The sequence below is a fragment of the Scardinius erythrophthalmus genome, assembly GCF_964197995.2.
Source record: "Scardinius erythrophthalmus genome assembly, chromosome: 1".
NCBI lineage: Eukaryota > Metazoa > Chordata > Actinopteri > Cypriniformes > Leuciscidae > Scardinius > Scardinius erythrophthalmus.
Genome location: NC_138221.1, coordinates 67,819,077 through 67,839,076, shown reverse-complemented (window position 1 = coordinate 67,839,076; position 20,000 = coordinate 67,819,077). Strand labels below are relative to the sequence as shown.

At 38.8% G+C, this 20,000-nt stretch overlaps 1 protein-coding gene across 1 annotated transcript in view; it reads right to left on the bottom strand.

Annotated features, from left to right (window-relative positions):
• Positions 1–17,181, bottom strand: part of LOC308696525 (stonustoxin subunit beta-like) — a gene marked incomplete at its 5' end in the record, with an annotated part of 22,201 nt that extends 5,020 nt beyond the window's left edge. Inside the window, one exon of the mRNA XM_081375308.1 lies at positions 16,970–17,181. Coding sequence (XP_081231434.1) covers positions 16,970–17,181 — 212 coding nt within the window. The remainder of the gene's footprint in view (positions 1–16,969) is intronic.
• Positions 17,182–20,000: the final 2,819 nt, after the last annotated feature.

Sequence of the window (20,000 nt, the reverse complement as noted above, 5' to 3'; positions counted from 1 at the left end):
ACACACACACTAACCCTACCCCTAAACCGACCCATCACACACACACACACACACACTAACCCTACCCCTAAACCGACCCATCACACACACACACACACACTAACCCTACCCCTAAACCGACCCATCACACACACACACACACTAACCCTACCCCTAAACCGACCCATCACACACACACACACACACTAACCCTACCCCTAAACCGACCCATCACACACACACACACACACACTAACCCTACCCCTAAACCGACCCATCACACACACACACACACTAACCCTACCCCTAAACCGACCCATCACACACACACACACACTAACCCTACCCCTAAACCGACCCATCACACACACACACACACACACACTAACCCTACCCCTAAACCGACCCATCACACACACACACACACTAACCCTACCCCTAAACCGACCCATCACACACACACACACACACTAACCCTACCCCTAAACCGACCCATCACACACACACACACACACACTAACCCTACCCCTAAACCGACCCATCACAGGAAACATTCTGCATTTTTACTTTCTCAAAACAACTCACAGGTTATAAAATAAATATTAAGCACCATTTCTAACATTTGATAATAAATCAGATTATTATAAAGTTTTCTGAAGGATCACGTGACACTAAATTCAGCTTTGCATCACAGAAATATATTTTAAAGTATAGAAAACCATTATTTTAAATTTTAATAATATTTCACTATATTATTTTTCTGTATTTTGATCAAATAAATCCAGGCTTGATGAGCATAAGAGACTTCTTTCAAAAACATTAAAAATAGTAATGTGTCCAAACTTATGTAGTGCTGTGTAAGTAAAAATATACTAAATTTAAAGTTAAATGTTGTATAAATAAAAAGGTTAGGAATCATATTTTCTTCAACTGTTTTTTATTGGGGTGGGGGGCCTCCAACATGAGTTTTTATTGTTTCCATGGTGACGCGTCATTGCTAGTCACGTGACACTCGCAACCACAATAGCGCCGAATGACTGATGATCTGCTTTTTTCCCTTTTCTATTCAAAATATTCACAAATGTGTTAACTATAGCATGACATATCCGACTGTTTAAACACCTTTAGAGCAATCGCGTTAGTTAGAGCTATAATGTCTAGAACCGGCCCTGCGTACAGTATTACATTACCAGTAGATTGTGTTTAATAGATTTCACTTTGTCACTGTTAAACACATTTGCAGTTGGTTTGTAAAAGGTATCATCATCACATGATTGGCCTGTATTACATTTACAGTTTTGACCAGCATGTGTCGCCATTTGTGTGTGTTTTGTGCATCTCACGCATGTATTTCTGGATTCGTTTCTGGATCTGTTACTGTTAGTTGTTTTTTCACTCGATACGTGTAACGGAAATTCGATTTCAAAATCCGAAAAGCTCTTTTTGAACAAAAAAAAAAAAAAACGGTTAATTTTAAGATGGCCATTTTTTTATTATTTTAGACCGGATCATTTCAGATACGTTGATCAAGCTTACCCATACGAAAGTTTCTGTTATGACATCTGTTAAAGTAACGGTTTCTATTCAGATTTTCGAACAATATTACAGTTCATCATCCAAGATTATTTATGTACCTCAAGCGGTCTGAAGTTCTGTGAGCAGTGAGAAAGACGCGCACTGATAGAGGAGCATTTCCATTGGCTGCAGTCTGCAGGCATTGGCCAATAACAAAAGACGACATAGCGCAGCCAATTTTACAGAATGCCACTGATAAATATCAATATCCCACTACGTTTTTATTATCATATAATGTGCTATGTTTATGCAGCTATTATATTGTAGATAAAATATAGTAATCGTTACAATGTCCTCACACACAATATAGGGAGAGTGGGGTGAGTTGTGCCAGTTTTTACTCAAAGTGACTTTAAAGTGAGGCCATGACAGTAATGCCTTCAACTTAAGGATGTACATGTATTTCAGGATGTGGTGCATCCCTGAGAACAATAATTTGTTTCAGAAATATAGCTCTTGGGAACAAAGTGGTCTCATGGCACAACTTGCCCCTGGTGCGGGGGAAGTTGTGCCTTTGGGGGAATACATTGGGGGTAAATTGTGCCAGTGATTTCTGAAGTTAAACAGAACATTTTAATGTTATGAACTGTAATGCTATATGGAAGCAAGGTAAATTCAATACACAATTACTCATTTAAGGTTTATTTAGATATTGTCACCCTGGAATATCATAGCATGCGTTTTTCCTACTATGGTCAATTGCATAGGGATTTTGTATTGAACATAACTCTGGATCACAGTGTCATAGAGACAAGGGGGCGGGCTCATTCTACTCAGACGACCAATCAGGATCATTGTGAAGCTATCAAGCTACGCCCTAGCAACCATAGCAACACGATATGTGATATTTGTGACTCATTTCAGGCAAAAAGGCTTTGGCAATAGATGCCTGTTGACATAGCGCTGTCTGTCAATTATGTAACATAAGAATAAAGTGACTAGGCTAATTTCTAAACATACTATTGTGACATAGGCCACTTAAAAACGGAATAAAACGTCTCTTTAATAACATAGTGCAGTCTCAAAACTGAAATCAGCGTTAGCTAAATTAAACAAATAGCAGGCAGGCCTAAGTCAAACACTGATGAGGCATGTCCATCTCCTCACTTCTCCAGATGATCCCCTGTGAGTATGTAGGTCTAGGTGGTCTGGATCTGGCACAACTTACCCCAGGCCCTTTGGCACAAATCACCCCAGACCCACAAGTTTGAAAAACAAGCATGATCCAGCAGTTAAGATCTAACATCATGCTAACTGTATAGACTCATTGTGTAGCCTACTAAAGCACTAAAACATGTGTGAAATGTTTTCAAACTTGTCTATAATTGTTCAGACACTACAATCAAAAAACCTTAATCATAGAAATTTTACTTTGAAAGGGAAAAAAACAGTTTTTTGCACTAAAATGTGCTTCACTCTCATGCCATGTGTCTCTCTTCTTTGGAGGACGAATAAAAGTGATTGCTTTTCAAAATTATGTGGTCACATGGCCAATTTCTTCTATGGTTTTCCAGAAACAAGGGGTGGAACTACTTCCCCCCCTGGCACAAATCATCCCACTCTCCCCCATATATATCAGTGGCGGCTGGTGAAAAATATCTTCGGCGGGGCTGTGTCATATTCAGTCGGTTTCAACAGTCTGAGTCTTTTAGCGTAGTGGCTCTGAGGTTGTGGAAATGCTCTTCCTCAAGACATCTGTCAAACATCCACCCTTCTCTCCTTCAAAAACACATTTTTATCTGAATATTACTCTTCAGCTCACAGTCTGTAAACTCTACATTGTTATTGATATGCTATTAGTTTGAATCCCTCTTTGTTTGTGTCTTTAACCTAACTTTGTTAGTGACCTCTGAATATTAGGCCTACTTTCTGCCCTTGGTGTGTGTATTGTGCTTTGATGTTGATGTTTATTTTGTTCTGTTCTTTAACCCAGTCCCAGTGGTTCTCAAACTTTTTAGAGTTGAACCCCATGAGGATTTTAATATCCTTCTGCGCACCCCCACTCTTCACTCACACCTTTTTCAGTAAGGGACAATATTTGCCCCCTTAAATCGATTTTTCCAGTGCATTTTTACCTTTACAAATACCTTTATAAAATAAATAATGCTTTAAATAATAAATGTTCATAATGAATGTTCAATAAAGAAATATGCAATGATGGTAAAAACGAAGTGATGCTTTTAAATAATAAATTAAAACCGACAGTAGGTGGAGAGTCATCGAGTCATTCATTCAGAAATGAAGCCAGTGGCTGTATTTATGAATTAACATTGAATCATTGACTCTAATGATTCGTTCACACACACTGCTGTGTGCTGCAGTTCTGCTGTGGCTTTCGTTGGAGCTATTATTTTGTTGTAAAAAATACTGACAACTGTGTTGAAAATGAACATCACTTAACATTAATATTTCGTTTGTTGAAATGTTGTATAAAATCAATGTCACATTTGCAATCGTGTGGATCTTCATATAATGTGATCAACATTAAACACAGGAACTCACACAGGGAATGTCTTTGTATCGAAGAGAGTTTGAATCTTATATCGATCTCCATGCACAGCCTGTGTCTATATTTGTTCTTCATGCTAGTAAGTGTTAAATACCTACTTTTACAAAGGTAACGCACATTGTCGAGAACGGCAGTATAGCTCAATCTGCACGAGACCTGTCACATTATAGCCTACACGCTGCTTAAACGCAGAAAGTTTTGGCCGCAAAAGATGAGGTAATTTGATCGGATCGGATGTCATGTATTTACAGCATTTTACCTGATAGAAAAGCATGCTCAGTTTAAATCTCATTTTAAGGCGAGGCAGTATTAAAGGAACGGCAAAATTCAGCATGTTGTTCCCGCACCCCCTTCTGTCACCTCACGTACCCCAGTTTGAGAACCACTGCATTTACTACATATCTTTGTAAAGCAACCTTGGGTGTTCGAAAGGCGCTATATAAATAAAAATAATTATAATGATAATTATTATTAACCACCCAAACACAATTTACACGCATTTTTTTTTCTTTCAACTGGAACGCCGCCCCCCCCTCGAAATTCACTCCCCACACTCTGCCTCCTCTTTCAGTGAGAATTTAAAAACTATAGAACTTTATACACTTTATATATTTTCTTATTTTTTGAAAAAATGTAATGTATACATTTAATATACCTTGTGTTATTCTGCCCTGACATAAAATGACTAAATAAATAAATAAATACAGTAACAGTAACTGGTGTTTCTAATAGCGCTGCCGAGGGAGTGACAGTAAATTTGATGTTTCTCTATTCTGTCTGCCTTAATCCATTTCTCTATTTTTATTTTATATTGAAAGAATCGTGGGAATTCAATAGTGGATTTGTTCTTTCTCTATTAGATAAAATGGTAAATTAATTTGCTCTGGCCTCCCATGCCACTAAGTTTACCCTGCTATTATTCCAATCAAGGAAATATAAAAAGGCTTGTCACAGTTATGTGCTATTGGACAGCCCTAAACAAGGTTTGAATGAATAAATAAATGCAATATCTGGCTGTATGTTGTTAAAGTCACACTCCGGATGTTTCGATCCATAATGCCCCACTAGACCATAAAACCGACAACTTGTCATGAAAATCACAGAAATGATGATGCAACACTATACTACAAGCACAATGTTAAATACACACACACACACACACACACACACACACACACACACACACACACACACACACACACACACACACACACACACACACGGAAAGCTTCTCCACAGTTCTCTGCACTGTAGCACAAAGAATCTCAAGAGATCTCTCGCATGTTGCCAGTGTTTCCTTGCTAGACTTGGTTGGACCATAATGCACATTGCTGTGGAGAAACAGTTGTCGTACTGCTCTTGTTTAAGAACTTTAAAAAAACAAAAACATTTTTTATAATACAAATATATAATTGTTTTGTTTACTTCTCATCTATACATTAATGCTGTGTTTTGGGAGAACTGAAGTAATTTTGTAGCCGTCCTATTTACTGCAAAACTCCTCAGCCACACCATTAGCATGCATATGAAATATTACATTTTTTAGAAAGAAAAAACACATTCATTAATAATGATCAAAATTCAATATGAGTTGTTTCTGGATATTGATCTATTTGTTAGATGCATAATTCTGCCATCTGGTCAGAATTTGTTTTGCAGATAATATAGTTTTAGCCAGAAAGTGTAATTGCCCCATAGAGATCCACTCATTTTTCTGGATGTGACTAACTGCTCTTCTAACAGCTTTTGTTATGAATATATATTTAATCATTTTAAAATACATTAAATCAGTATTTTTGTCAAAGCTTTGTTTTTTTTTTGTTTTTTTTTGTTTGAGGTCTTTTGAAGTGTCTTCTTATTGCAATAATGCCACATACATTTGCCACTAAAAGAAAATACTTGATTGCAATTACATATTATTTCAATAATCAAAATGTATAAAATGATTAACTTTAGAATAAGAAACTAATTTTTAGTAAAAAACAAACAAAAAAACAGCAATATGCGGATAGGAACATGAGTGAAGAATGAAGTGAAGAGTGTGTGTGTGTGTGTGTGTGTGTGTGTGTGTGTTCATTCCACACTGCATTAGTGCTCTAGTACCAGGCCTTCATTCAAGTCTGAATCTCTGTGGGCTTTAAGAGATTTCAGCCCTGTTGCTCAGAGGTCTTTAAGAAGAGGAAGGTCTGTTTTAAGTCTCTGTTGTGTGATCAAACAACCTCTGGTGTTTTCTTTGTGCTTTTCCTTGTGTGAATCACGATGTCTCGTACTTTGTTCTCTTCTGTGTATGAACCTGGAACTATTCACCTTCACACTCCGGCTCTAAAATGCCGATCTCCTCTCATCTCCTCTGCAGATTTCCCCTCTTAATGGTCCTGCTTTAAAACTATTGCCTAGTTATTTCTTTTTTTTTAATGCTGTAACAAAACTATGTGTTGTTCCATTTGTTCATTTCTAAATACAACTTTTAAAGCCTGTTTTGTAATTGTATTGTCAGTCATTGTATTTAGTCTTGCCCAGAAGATTACAACTCAAAAATGTGTAATGGTAAAAACTAGACAAATCTTTCATATTTGCAGTGTCTTATCTGACTGCCATGTGGTGCAGCGGTTTGAACACTGGGAACAGTTTCATAATGTCTTGTCTCCAGGGTTTGAAAATGAACTTTTTCACTCACCAGACAATTTGGCTACAAAATGTTTAAGTTACGGCCATTCAGAACTTCTACAGTGTCATCGCTAGAGTTGTCAAAGTACCGGCACTTCGGTACCAAGTCGGTGCTGAAAATGTGACGATACCAGCATTTCTGTAGTACCGGGAATATTCGGTACCCACTAATAGGAGCTGCTTTAAGTCTCTTCTGTGTTTTTATCTAAGCGCGGCTCCAGACTAACTTTTTTACTTGGAGCACTGTCTGTAGCCGATATATACCACGATATATATAGTGTCTGTGTATATTAAACTACAAAAAGACTATTTATATATTAACCCTGCATGTTCTGCTTGTCTCTGTGTGAATGAATGGCACAGACGCGTGGTTTCATTTACCTCTCACACACACACACACACACACACACACACACACACACACACAGAGAAGCACGAGTGACGCTCGCGCTGTTTTCAGTCTCTGCTGTATCATGATATGATGACATGATGAAATTCATCTCCAGAGCCACTCTCTCTCTCCTTCATGAGCAATTTACCATTTAATTTGAGAAAAAACTATCGTCATATATCTCACACACACACACACACACACACACACACACACACACACACACACACACACACACACACACACACACTCATAGCGGCAACCCGTCAAAATAAAAGTTTGGTTTAACTTGAAGAAATTGACAGAAATAATTATATTGGGCTACTGTACAGTGGATTTAGCTACGCCTCCATGGGATTTTCTTTTGTAAGCAATATTTACGTTTAAACAGCATGTAGCCTTTAATGCTTATGTATTATTTACTTATGATTAAAGTAATTGACGTCATAAAGTAATTGAATTGAATTTTTTTTTTTTTTTCAAATAGTTAAAATAGAAAAATAGTTCCAACAGATTTTGCTGTGGTACCGAAATTGGTACCGAGAACCATAAAATTTTAATGGTATCGGTACCGCTCGACCTGTCAGTCAACCCTTCACCGTTATATGCGCCTGCCACTCGACCAGTCACCGTATATATGCACATGCCACTCGACCCGTCACCGTTATACGCGCCTGCCACTCATTCTGTCACCGTTATATGCGCCTGTCACCGCGCCTGCCACTCGACCAGTAACAGATATATCCAGTCTCGGCACCTAAGAGTCGCGCCAGCCACAAGATCTCTCACTAGTATTTTCATCTACTTTCAACTGTCAGTCAACCCATCACGTATATATGCACCTGCCACTCGACCAGTCACGTATATATGCACCTGCCACTCGACCCGTCACCGTATATATGCACCTGCCACTCGACCAGTCACAGTTATACGCGCCTGCCACTCATTCTGTCACCGTTATATGCGCCTGTCACCGCGCCTGCCACTCGACCAGTAACAGATATATCCAGTCTCGGCACCTAAGAGTCGCGCCAGCCACAAGATCTCTCACTAGTATTTTCATCTACTTTCAACTGTCAGTCAACCCATCACGTATATATGCACCTGCCACTCGACCAGTCACTTATATATGCACCTGCCACTCGACCCGTCACCGTATATATGCACCTGCCACTCGACCCGTCACCGTATATATGCACCTGCCACTCGACCAGTCACAGTTATACGCGCCTGCCACTCGACCAGTCACAGTTATACGCGCCTGCCACTCGACCAGTCACGGATATATGTGCCTGTCACCGCGCCTGTCACAGATGTAACCAGTCTTGGCACCTAAGAGCCACAAGATCTCTCACTGTTTTCATCTACTAGACACTCCGATTGATACACGAGAGCAAACAGACAGTGCATTCCAGCTCTTATTTACCTATTTCTCATCTTGTCTTATATTTGATTCACTCTTTTTGCCCGTAATTAGCCTTTCGCCGAGCCCCGCCCCCCTTAGTTACTGTTGCTACGTCCGACAAACAAATGGTCAAACACGACCAGCGCGACACATTGCCATTACGGGAAGAGGTATACCCGTGCGTGTCGGTGACCTTGGAGCAATACCTCCGCGATATCCTCCAGTTCGATGCAATAGGGGTTACAGTATGCAGTGGAGGGATATATTCAAAATATAAAAATACGCAATGAAGGAGACACGACTACTATCGAGGCTAATGCTTACCGGTCTCAAGCGAAATCTGAGAAACCCCATGACAATCGCAAAAAAATAGCCCTGCTAACGTTATGTGCTTTGTTCTTGGGGAAGGGAAAAACTAACGTTAGGGTTGCCAAATGTCCCGTATTTTGGGCATAATTTATTTGTCATAATTAATAATGCATAATTTATATCACCCTTGTGCTGTTTTTTTTTTTTACTGCAAAGCTGATGTAACCACTGACGGATACAGCAGCAGTGCTGATCACGACACCTGTTATCATCCTATCAATAATAATAATATATAATATATTATGATATAATATATAATTATTTAGGGACAAATCATTGTTTGATTTACCGCTCCGAGCGGGACTTTCAATGTCAGCATTTTGAAATCAGTTTAGGCGAATGCGAACAACGTGATTACTGATTCCAACATCCACCCACGCAAGAAAACGTGCAACCTAGCCTACCTGAGGGAATAATACGCTGATTTACTGCTCAATAAATATTTCTGATTGTTATCAATGTAGAAAACTGTTTTTTTTTTACTTTTTTTTTCAGGATTCTTTGATGAATAGAAAGGTTCAGAGTTTTCTGAAATAGAAAGCTTTTCTAACGTTATAAATGTCTATACTGTCACTTTTGATCATTTGAATGCATCTTTGCCTATTACTTTTCTTAAAAAATCTTACTGACCCCAAATTACTTTTACCGGTTCTTTGTGGCAAGCTTTATGCGTGCGGTCGTGCGCTTGAGTGCGGCTATATTACGTAAACGCTCATTATCCTGTAGGCTATATAGCCTATTTAAGTAATTCAATTAATATAAAGGGGCGATTTGTCCACTAATGACTTAAATGAATAACTATAGTCGACTAGAAAATGTTTTTTTTGTCGGAGGCAGCCCTTATTCCACATATTTACAACGCAGTGGGCGCACCGCTTCACCATCTTGGTTGGAGAATGTTTGTCGGACCTGCTCACATAGTAACGGTTGCTATGATGTGTGATTGGACAATGGCCGTTTTGGGGGAGGGGCCGGCGAGAGGTCAATTGAGCGCATCTCGTGGCTCTTACTAAGTGTCGCACCAGCCACAAGATCTTTCACTGTTTACATCTACCAGACACTCCGATTGATACACTAGAGCACACAGACAATGCAATCCTTGACAATGCTCTTTTTGTTCATAATTGAGCGCGCTTGTTGGCTCCTAAGTGTCGCGCCAGCCTCAAGATCTCCCACTGTTTTACTGCCTGATACTCTGATTGACACGCTGAAGCGAAAAGCAGACGAAGAGTCTTCACTACATAGATTTGTTTGTTTTATAGGCTATTTTATTTCATTTTATTTACAGATTATTGCAGAATATCAACATTTAAGGATGAGGTCTTTGAATTTGCATTAGTGAGAACTGCAAAACAAACAAAAAAACTTGTTCAGGCAAAGAACAAAATTTTATTTTAATAATTAAAATAAATAGAAATTAGTGCATTGGGGTTTTACCAATCGGTGACTCTACCAGTGGCCGTTAAAAAATCAACACCGGTACGGCAAATCCAAAACAAATGGACTCATATACTGAATTAAGAGCGTGAAATTGACAGCATTTTAATGATTAATCTAAAATATTAAAATAAAAGAGAGGACAAGGCAATATTTTGCACTTAGTTGTTATTTTGCCAGTTTTTCATACAAACATCTAATGCGAAAGATGGGAGCTATAGGACATTAAAGGAGAACTCCAGTCAATTTTAACATTGAGCTCATTTTTTTGTACATTTGGAGTGCTGTCAATACAGAGAACAACGACAAAAATCGGTGTTGCCTACACCGAGTTATTCTATTTTTAAAATTTGCACCCTGTTGACTTCAATGGGGCAAGTACTAAACCTGCTTTTAGCCTCTTAACATCCTTGATGTGTCATTACAAGTGCACAGATCATGTGAGTGATTCCTTCTGAGTGAACACGAGTGAATCTGACTGCAGTAGATGTGAAAGAAATGTATAAAAATGATGTTATTTAAGCCAGCGCAAATACCTCTGTTTACATCCTGTTTTCGGTTGAAGTTCAAAGTAGTCGATTGCCGAGTTCACGCGCGTGATCATAGGTAACTAAACCTATGCGCATGAACTCGGCAATCGACTACTTTGGACTTCAACCGAAAACAGGCGTCGATCGATCTAGACGATTTCGATTCGCAAGCTCTCAATTCGATTCGATTTCGATTCTAAATTCGATTTCGATTCTACTCAATGAATATATATTTAATACAAATCCTATATTTATAAAAGAAAAAAAAAAGAACAGCGACGACAGATCTTGTGGTCTAGCCAGCAAACAAGTGTCTCTTTTATTTATCAGTTGTTGTCTGTTGCGTTTAATTCGATTCCTGGTTGGTATGTTCGTTATTATTGTGACGTCTGTTGTGAGTGAGTGAATAGATTTGAGCGATTTCGCCATTTACTCGTTCTTGCTTATGTCACGTAGATCTCTTCTCTTAGAGCTGATAATTTTTATGAGAAGTCGTAACAGTCTATTTGATCATATGCATCAGTCGGAGTGCCTGGTAGTAGCTGTAAGGCAGGTGAAAAGCGTTTAGTTAATGTTGAATATTGGGTGAATATTGACCTATTGTGCGTACCGTTCTGACTCCCGCTGGCTACAGGGGATCCGCGCTGCAGTTTGTTTAAAAAACACCTTATATATTGTGTAAGATCCCGAGGCAGGCGCATATATCCATGACGGGTTGAGTGACAGGCGCATATATCTATGGCAAGCCAAAGTATTCCTAAACGCCTGGTCAGGCGTCTGATTGCACACAGACGTCAACAGCGTGCGTTTCGACAGCCAAATGCGCATCCCTGATGTGCGATTTGCCATAGAAGCGCGCGTTCTTGACGTGTGATCTGCTATTTAAAACGCACGCTCTCGACGTGCGCTTTGGGGTCACTGAAAACGCACGTTTTTGACACGCGTATATCGTAACAAAAATGGGCATCAAAAACGTGCGATTTTGTCCTACTCAAAACACACGTTTTTGACGGCCATTTTTGTTATGAACGCATAAACAGGTAAATCAAACAGGCAGTGCAAACGTGTGTGAAGTGTCCAAACTAGGGCTGTCAAAATTGCTCAAAAATGACGTTCGAATATTCCCTCTAAAAAACACACGAATATTCGAACTATTCGAACATCTGGTTGCGCATTTTGTCAATGGCGCGCATTACGTCAATAACAGGACAAATTAATACAAAGAGACATAACTACTTGTATAGGTAGTTCATTTAAGTTTAAACCAGGGTTTTTCCTACATTGAAAATTTTTTGGCGGCCGCCAAAACGATTTTTTGTCCCGCCAAAGCCTTATTTGATCTGTAATTGGGTTTTGTGAGTGAAGCAGGCTACTGATGGAGTGACGGAGAGAACGATCACAGCGCCCCACCCCCGCGCGGGCACTCTCCGTCTTCAGTTCTGTCTTTGCTCTCTCCCTCGCATCAAAATCAACTGATCCTAAAGGTCGGAAGACCGAATCCATGTTTCACGCGGTGCATTCGGAGAATATTTTTGCTGAATTAGCGCTGGGTGTGAAATGCAGTCAATTTTTTTGCCTTATCTTCTCTTACAACTTGTGACAAGCATTCCGCACATGCAGCTGACATAACTTTAAATAAACGCAAAAAAAAAAAAAGTTTTAAGTGTTTTTGTGTGTGTTGACAAATCTTTCGTGATGTCCTAACAGCCAGGATTCCCAATTTCCCACACAACACGTCCGCTAAAGTCCGATTCGCGACCTAATGACTCCTTTGAGCCGAGGGACAGGACACTGCAGTTCACAAAGGTTCATAATTTGCATGTGCTTTAATGCCCTGTCGGTTAAACATTTAATTCGCGTGCTGATGCGCTGTTCTCAACGCGTGCGTTTCTCAGCGCGTGCATGTGAAGCTCACATGCACTAAACGCCTGTCTACCAGTGCCTGGATACTGGACTAAGTTATCTTTCGAGTCTTATTGTGTGCTTATACTGTTAAATACACACAAGGTTTACATAAAGTCAGTTATGTCTAAAGTGAAAGCAAACTTGAGAAAATTGAGTAAATCTGTTTGTCAAATGCATTAGACGCGTCGCGCGCAGCTCTTTTAAAGAGACAGTAGCATCAGTAAACAAGCTGCCGCTTGTCCTTAAAGGGATAGTTCACCCAAAAATAAAACTTATCTCATCATTTACGCACTCTAATGTTGTCTTGTCCCAAACCTGTATTAATTTCCTTCGAATATTTTCTAATATTTTTCTAATATTAATATTTTGAAGAATGTGGAGAATTGAAGAAACAAACTTATTCGAGTTTAAAACAACTTGAGAGAGTAAATTATGACAATTTGAATTTTTAGGAGAACTATTCCTTTAATGTTAATAAAACAACAAAACTATTGACTGATAACTTTAAGTAGCTTTAATAAGTATCAATGCATAATTTATACAGTGAAGTCTATGTTTTGTTTTATTTTCATATTTGTTCATTTAATTACTTTCTTCAATGCTACTGTTAAATACACCTACTGTAGCTGAAAACATAAAGCACTGTTTATTTAATTTGTATATTAAGTTGTGTATGTGTAATGTGTATCTTTGATCTTAATATTTAATAACAAAGAAAATATTGACAAATATTTTTATCTTTGCCCCTGTCTGCCATTTTGTTTTTTTGTTGTTACCTAAGGCTTTGTTTTTTAAAATATGGACATTAGTTTGGCTGTAATGCTGCTCAGTCACAAAATAGTAAAAACAAAATATAAAAAGAATCGTGATAAAATCGTGAATCGTGATTTTCCTGAAAAAAAAAATTGTGATATGATATTTTTGGCATATCGCCCGCCCCTATGATGGCCCCCCCAAAAAATAAAATAAAAAGAATGAACAACCAAATATTAACAACGAGGAACAAAAGAAACAAACATCAAGGTATAGATATAAAATAAGTTGTAATCGCTTTCTTTTACTAGCCTGACAGTGATCATTTTTCATGAATAAATAGGATAAGAAAAAAATCACAAACTGTTTCTTTGTATTTATTTTAAATTTAACATTTATTGTCAATATTGGGCTTGCGGATCATGTGGGTACTAGGGGACTCTTTGCTGTGTGTGGATGACCATGTCGGTCAGCCACCACCGAAGACCAATTTTGACCCAGGAAAAACCCTGGTTTAAACATATTTGACAATGTATTACCAACACAAAACCAAGTAAATAAATTAACTATATGGCCAAGACCGCAGACCTCACTCTCGCTCACTAGCATGCTCACTCTCTCTAGCGCTCGCGCGCTCGCCCTCGCGCTCACGCTCTCTCTGCACATAACGGTTTAAATTAACAACAACAAGCACATGTTGAGTGCTGATCAAGAGTTTTGTGCAAGCAATTTAAGGTTGCGACTCTTGTCCCAAATATAGCAGGCTTCATTCAGTGATTGAAACAAATTTATTAACATTAATTGAAGTTTTACAGAACCGACATTGAACGCTCCGAGCGAGCTGTGCTGTGGTAAACATGGAACTTTTCTGTTTAACGTTAAATAAAATGAGGCACACAATTCAGAGAAATGTGACAACAAAGAACTTTTACCCTGAGGTTCATAAAAAATAAAGTGCTATTAAAAAAGAAAAAGGCTACTTACATTCTTGGTGCTTGTATTAAAAAAAAGGGGGGGGGGGAGAAAAAACTGACTGCAATTTATTCCATTGTCTTTTTAGTGCACGGTCAACTTTCAGCAGTGACGCTGTGCTAGACAGTGCGACTCGTGTGACCTGTCCCTCAGGCAGCGCGCGCGCCCACTCGCAAAGCAGACAGCCGCGCCTCTGCTTCCGCGGGCGTGTTTTTCCATATTCGAAATTCACATTCGAATATTAATTTTCACGTTCGAATTTCTGTTTTTTAAAACTATTCGAATATATATTCGAATTTAGAATATTCGTTGACAGCCCTAGTCCAAACAGGTGAAAAGAACGTGCTCATTCCCTATAGTGTTCTCGAAATCGCACGTCGAAGGCGTCATTGCTCGAGTCTGTCATGCTTTTGTCCCTGTATGTGGTTTAGGACTCTTGTATTAGCATTAAACACAAGCAAAATAGCATGGAATTGTCAATGGTAAATTTGACAGAGGAGAGGATTATAATAGGTGAGTTATTATAATCCAATAGTTATAATTTGGGTTAAAAAAATCTAAAACTTCATAACTTTTTTAAACTTTACTTTAACAACTTTGTTTTACTTCTTTACTAATCTGAGAAGTGTACCCTTTTAGTACCCTGATAGTTCGCAGTGCATTAAGTAATGTAAACAAATGCAACTTTTGATTTTAATAATTAGTAAACGTTGAAATTAAAATTAACAACGATCAATAAATGCTGTAGAAGTGCAGTTCATTATTAGTTCATGTGAACTAATGTAGTTAAATAATGTATGAAACCTTATTGTAAATTGTTACCGAAATTACAACTGGCAAATTTGCGAGATGTGTCTCGAACGAAGGTATTAGGGGACTGTCCGAGGTGCTGAAATAAAAAACTGTCTGTTTTCTCTCTTTCTTCTTCTTTTTTTTACCTAAATGACAACTATTGGATTATAATAACTCACCAATTATAATCCTCTCCTCTGTCAAATTTGCCATCGACAATTCCATGCTGTTTTGCTTGTGTTTAATGATAATACAAGAGTCCTAAACCATATACAGGGACAAAAGCATGACAGACTCGATGACGAGTCTCACTCAATGACGCCTTCGACGTGCGATTTCGAGAACACTATAGGGAACGAGCACGTTCTTTTCACCTGTTTGGACACTTCACACACGTTTGCACTGCCTGTTTGATTTTCCTGTTTATGCGTTCATAACATGCGTTTTGTCCTACTCAAAATACACGTTTTTGACGCCCATTTTTGTTACGATATACGCGTCAAAAACGTGCATTTTCGGTGACCCCAAAGCGCACGTCGAGAACGTGCGTTTTAAAAAGCAGATCACACGTCGAGGACGCGCGTTTTGAAGCAAAATCCGTGACCACAAAGTGCACTTTAAGAACGCGTGCTTTTATGGCAAATCGCACATTTGGCTGTCGAAACACACACTTTTGACGTGTCAGTGTGCAATCAGACGCCTGACTAGGCGTTTATGAATACTTTGGCTTGCCATAGTGCACGGTTACGAGCGTGCTCAAGACTCAGACAAAGACGAGACAAAACCGAGAGTGTCAGAGCTCTGTCACAAAACCAATAATTGAACTAGACAGAAGTGACAGAACCCTGACACTTTGTTGTTTATGATGGGATAATTCTCGAGTTTCAGTCAGAATTCAGCCAGAGAAAGCGCACACTTCGGTTCAGCGATGACTAATCTGAACGCCACTGATTGGCCATCACACTCAAACTCAACAGAAACGTGTGTGATTGGTTTTAACATACATGATTAAAAATGCTTTGTCACAGTTTTTAATAAATGTGATAAGTGATACTGTTTGAAGGCAAATGCTTGGATGGGTGAAAAAAAAAAAAAAAAAAAAAAAGAAAAGTCTTAAAATTGCTTTCCAAAACAACAATTGTGGCTGTTCATGCGTTTATGTCTAGGATTGTTGTTGATCTTTAACATTATAGTAATGAACAATATGACATCTTTTGAAATGCAGTGCTGTTATAATAACATGTTCTCTGTACTTTTATGGGGGATTTAATTTTTGTATTTTATTTATTTGTAACTTGACTGTGAAATATAGTTTTAAACATGTATATAAAATAACCTCTCTCACATACGCGCCGTGTCATAAATGGGTTCACAGACATGTTCGAGAAGGTTATCTGTTTGGGTATACGGTGTGAGATGGGGGTCTCTTAAAGAGTATGTTGGGAAATGAAGGAGGAAGTTCCAGTACTATGTCTATGTGAGGTTTCTACAGCTTCTATAGTATCAGAGTCTATACATTATTTTCTCAACACATTCTCACTAACAACTCGTCTGGATGCTTTGTCAGGACTGCTTGGTGTCACTTTTTAACACACTGGAACCCCTTCAGTGTTAAAAAACTATTAAAAACTCTCAGTCTCTCTCACATACACACCAGCCAGGATGATTCTTACTGGTCCACTTACTTGAGTTTGTCCAGTGTGCAGTCTGGATGCTTCATTGCATCAGAGAGCAGCTTCAGTCCTGATTCTCCTGGGTGATTGTAGCTCAGATCCAGCTCTCTCAGGTGTGAAGGGTTTGAACTCAGAGCTGAAGCCAGAGCAGCACAACCTTCTTCTGTCACCAAACACTGAGATAATCTACAACAACAGTAAGTGTTCATGTCAGTGTGCTTCATTTTTAGAGAATATACACTACAATAAACAACACGGCTCTTCAAACCATCAATTATCTTTACAAGGACCTCTGATTGATTGCAATTAGTGATGTTGAGATTACCCAATTTCAAAATTGACAGTGATTACAATGGTCACGTTATTAAACAGTAAGAATTTGGAAGCTATGTTAAAAAAAATAAAAAATTTGTCTTTCAGACTTGTGTGTGGCGTGCCCTCTGTCTGGATACTCTGTGAGGCTGTTACTATAGTAGCTGAGTTCACTAGGTGATTGTCTAGGTAAGGCAGGGTGTGTGAAAATCAACTTTCAGCACATGTGAAACTCTCAAATTGAAAACATGGTGGAACAATGCAATCTCTTGTACTTGCCGAAGAAACAAATTAAATAAGCTATTGGGGCATGTTGGCTCTCTAAACATGATTCAGGAGTAGTTGAAGACAGGTATGCAATATGCAAAACATTTAGATGAAAAGTGTCAGCAAAAGCAGTGAACACATCTAATATGTACAGCACCTGTGGGATCATCACCATCCACACCCAGATGAAGGTAATAATTGTGCAAACACAATAAATAACCTGTTACTTACTCCTATCAAATAATTGCTATGAGCTTTGTTATTTTGATAAGAACAAGGTCTTAACTTTCAAATTAAACATTTTGACACTCTTTAATGCATATGACAGATCACTATAACTATAACTAAGTGGAAACATGGAGCGCACCTGAACTGATCATCTCTGCATCTGAACTGATCATCTCTGTATCTGTGCATCTCTGCATCTGAACTGATTGCTGTACTTCTAGATAGTTACAAACACTACCTTCGAAAATCATCCCATCTGCCACAGGTCTCTCTCATCTGAGTATTAACAGTATTAACTGAGTATTGACTACAAATCCCAGAACTCGCATTCCTGGACTGATTGCACAAACACCTGTTCCCCGTTTCATGGACTATTTAAGCTCTGAACACGCTAGGCTCAGTGCAAAGTCTTGTTTTGCCATGGCTAACATTTCTGAGCATTTTTCTCACAACTGATCAATTCATCGATTTAGCGATCCATATTGACTATCTCATTCACTCTCGAAAAACAAACAGATTCTCTAACCCTCTTCACTAAGCAAACTTTCCTATGGATGACACTGGACCCATGCTGGATGAACTCATCTGTCCACAGAGGAGCAAGAACGCTGCATCAGGGAACATCTGTGTCTGTATTGCAGCCAATCAGGACATCTGAGAGCAAACTGCCAAATTTGACCAACACAACAGTATACTCTGAGGGTGAGTACTAGGGATGGAGAAACAAAGCTTCTTGAATCTTTGAAGCTTTTCTTTGATTGTTTTGGAAAAAGATTTGAAACATCAGCAGTGTTGAAAACTGTGGCAGGTCAAATTTATAGCAGCCATAAACCAGAGTGCGCAGCGCCATTGTTTCATCCATTAAGCACAAATAAAAGCCTGACAACGCTAAATATTCAGTTTTCTGATAATACAACTGACATATTAAAGTGTGGCAGTAAATTAAATGTCATAATACTAATTATAATAATTCCAATAGAGTTGTTTAATGCAAGTAAATAGTGCTCTAATTATTTGATAGTTTTTAATAGTGTTTATATGGCAGAATATATGATCATGTAATATAGACTATAGGCTTATATTTATATAAAAAAAAATGTTATTAAACGGACTTGAACCTCCAATAACCCGTAGAGTAGTGTTCTGGGTTCAAACATTCTGAAATGCAAAGTGAAGCATTCACTTGACTAGAAAAAAAGTGAAGCTTTGTTTTTCGTTGATCAAGTTTCTCTGAAAACAATACACCCTCCGACACGGAACTTCATGAGAAATTGCGCTGTGCACTCGATAAGCACTTTGAAGCTTCAGTGTCATATGTAACAACACTAGTGAGTACTGTACCTCCATTGTTCCTGGTCATTTCATGTATAGAAGTAACTGTAAAGACAATGTTCTCTATGAGTACCATCATAACTACGGCCCTACTTGACTCGGACCCTACTTGTGTATAGTTGGAGTTCTACACACAAAGCAAACATGCTTTTACCTCAACCGTTCCCCTCACAATCCAGTCATCATTGGTCTACCTTTTCTTCAGAGACACAAATCACATACATTAGTAACTGTCAGTATTACACACAGCAATTTTTTTTGGACAACCCACAGCATGCCTTCTACAGCCACTACCCATTCTTCGATGACCTTGGTCACACATTGCTATTGATTTTTTTCACTGAATTCCTGGCCTCCCAGGGTAACAACATTATATTAACAGTCATTGGTCATTTTTCTAAAGCACGTCGATTAATACCTCTACCCAAGCTCCCAACAGCTTTCGAAACAGCAGAATATCTCTCCCACTACGTGTTTCGCTATTATCGACTACCTGAAGATATTGTCTCAGACCGGGGGTTTCCAGTTCGTATCTCAGGTCTGGACAACCTTCTTCCGCCAGCTTAATGTAAATATAAACCTCACATCAGGATATCACCCACAATCGAACGGCCATACCGAATGCCTGAACCAAGAACTCACAAGGTTTCTTAGAATATACTGTCAGCAGAATCAGTCGGACTAGAGCCGCTTCTTACCCTGGGCAGAATATGCTCAAAATTCCCTTCAGAAACCCTCCACTGGCATTACCCCTTGGAACCCTATGAGTTACCAGCTGTTGACGACTGGCTCTGACGGAGCGAGACGTTATGAAACCAAGCACACATCCAACTTCTGGGTAAGGTGGAGTGAACTGCGATGCTAATCGAGTCTCATGAATGCACAGTCATGCACAAAATACCAG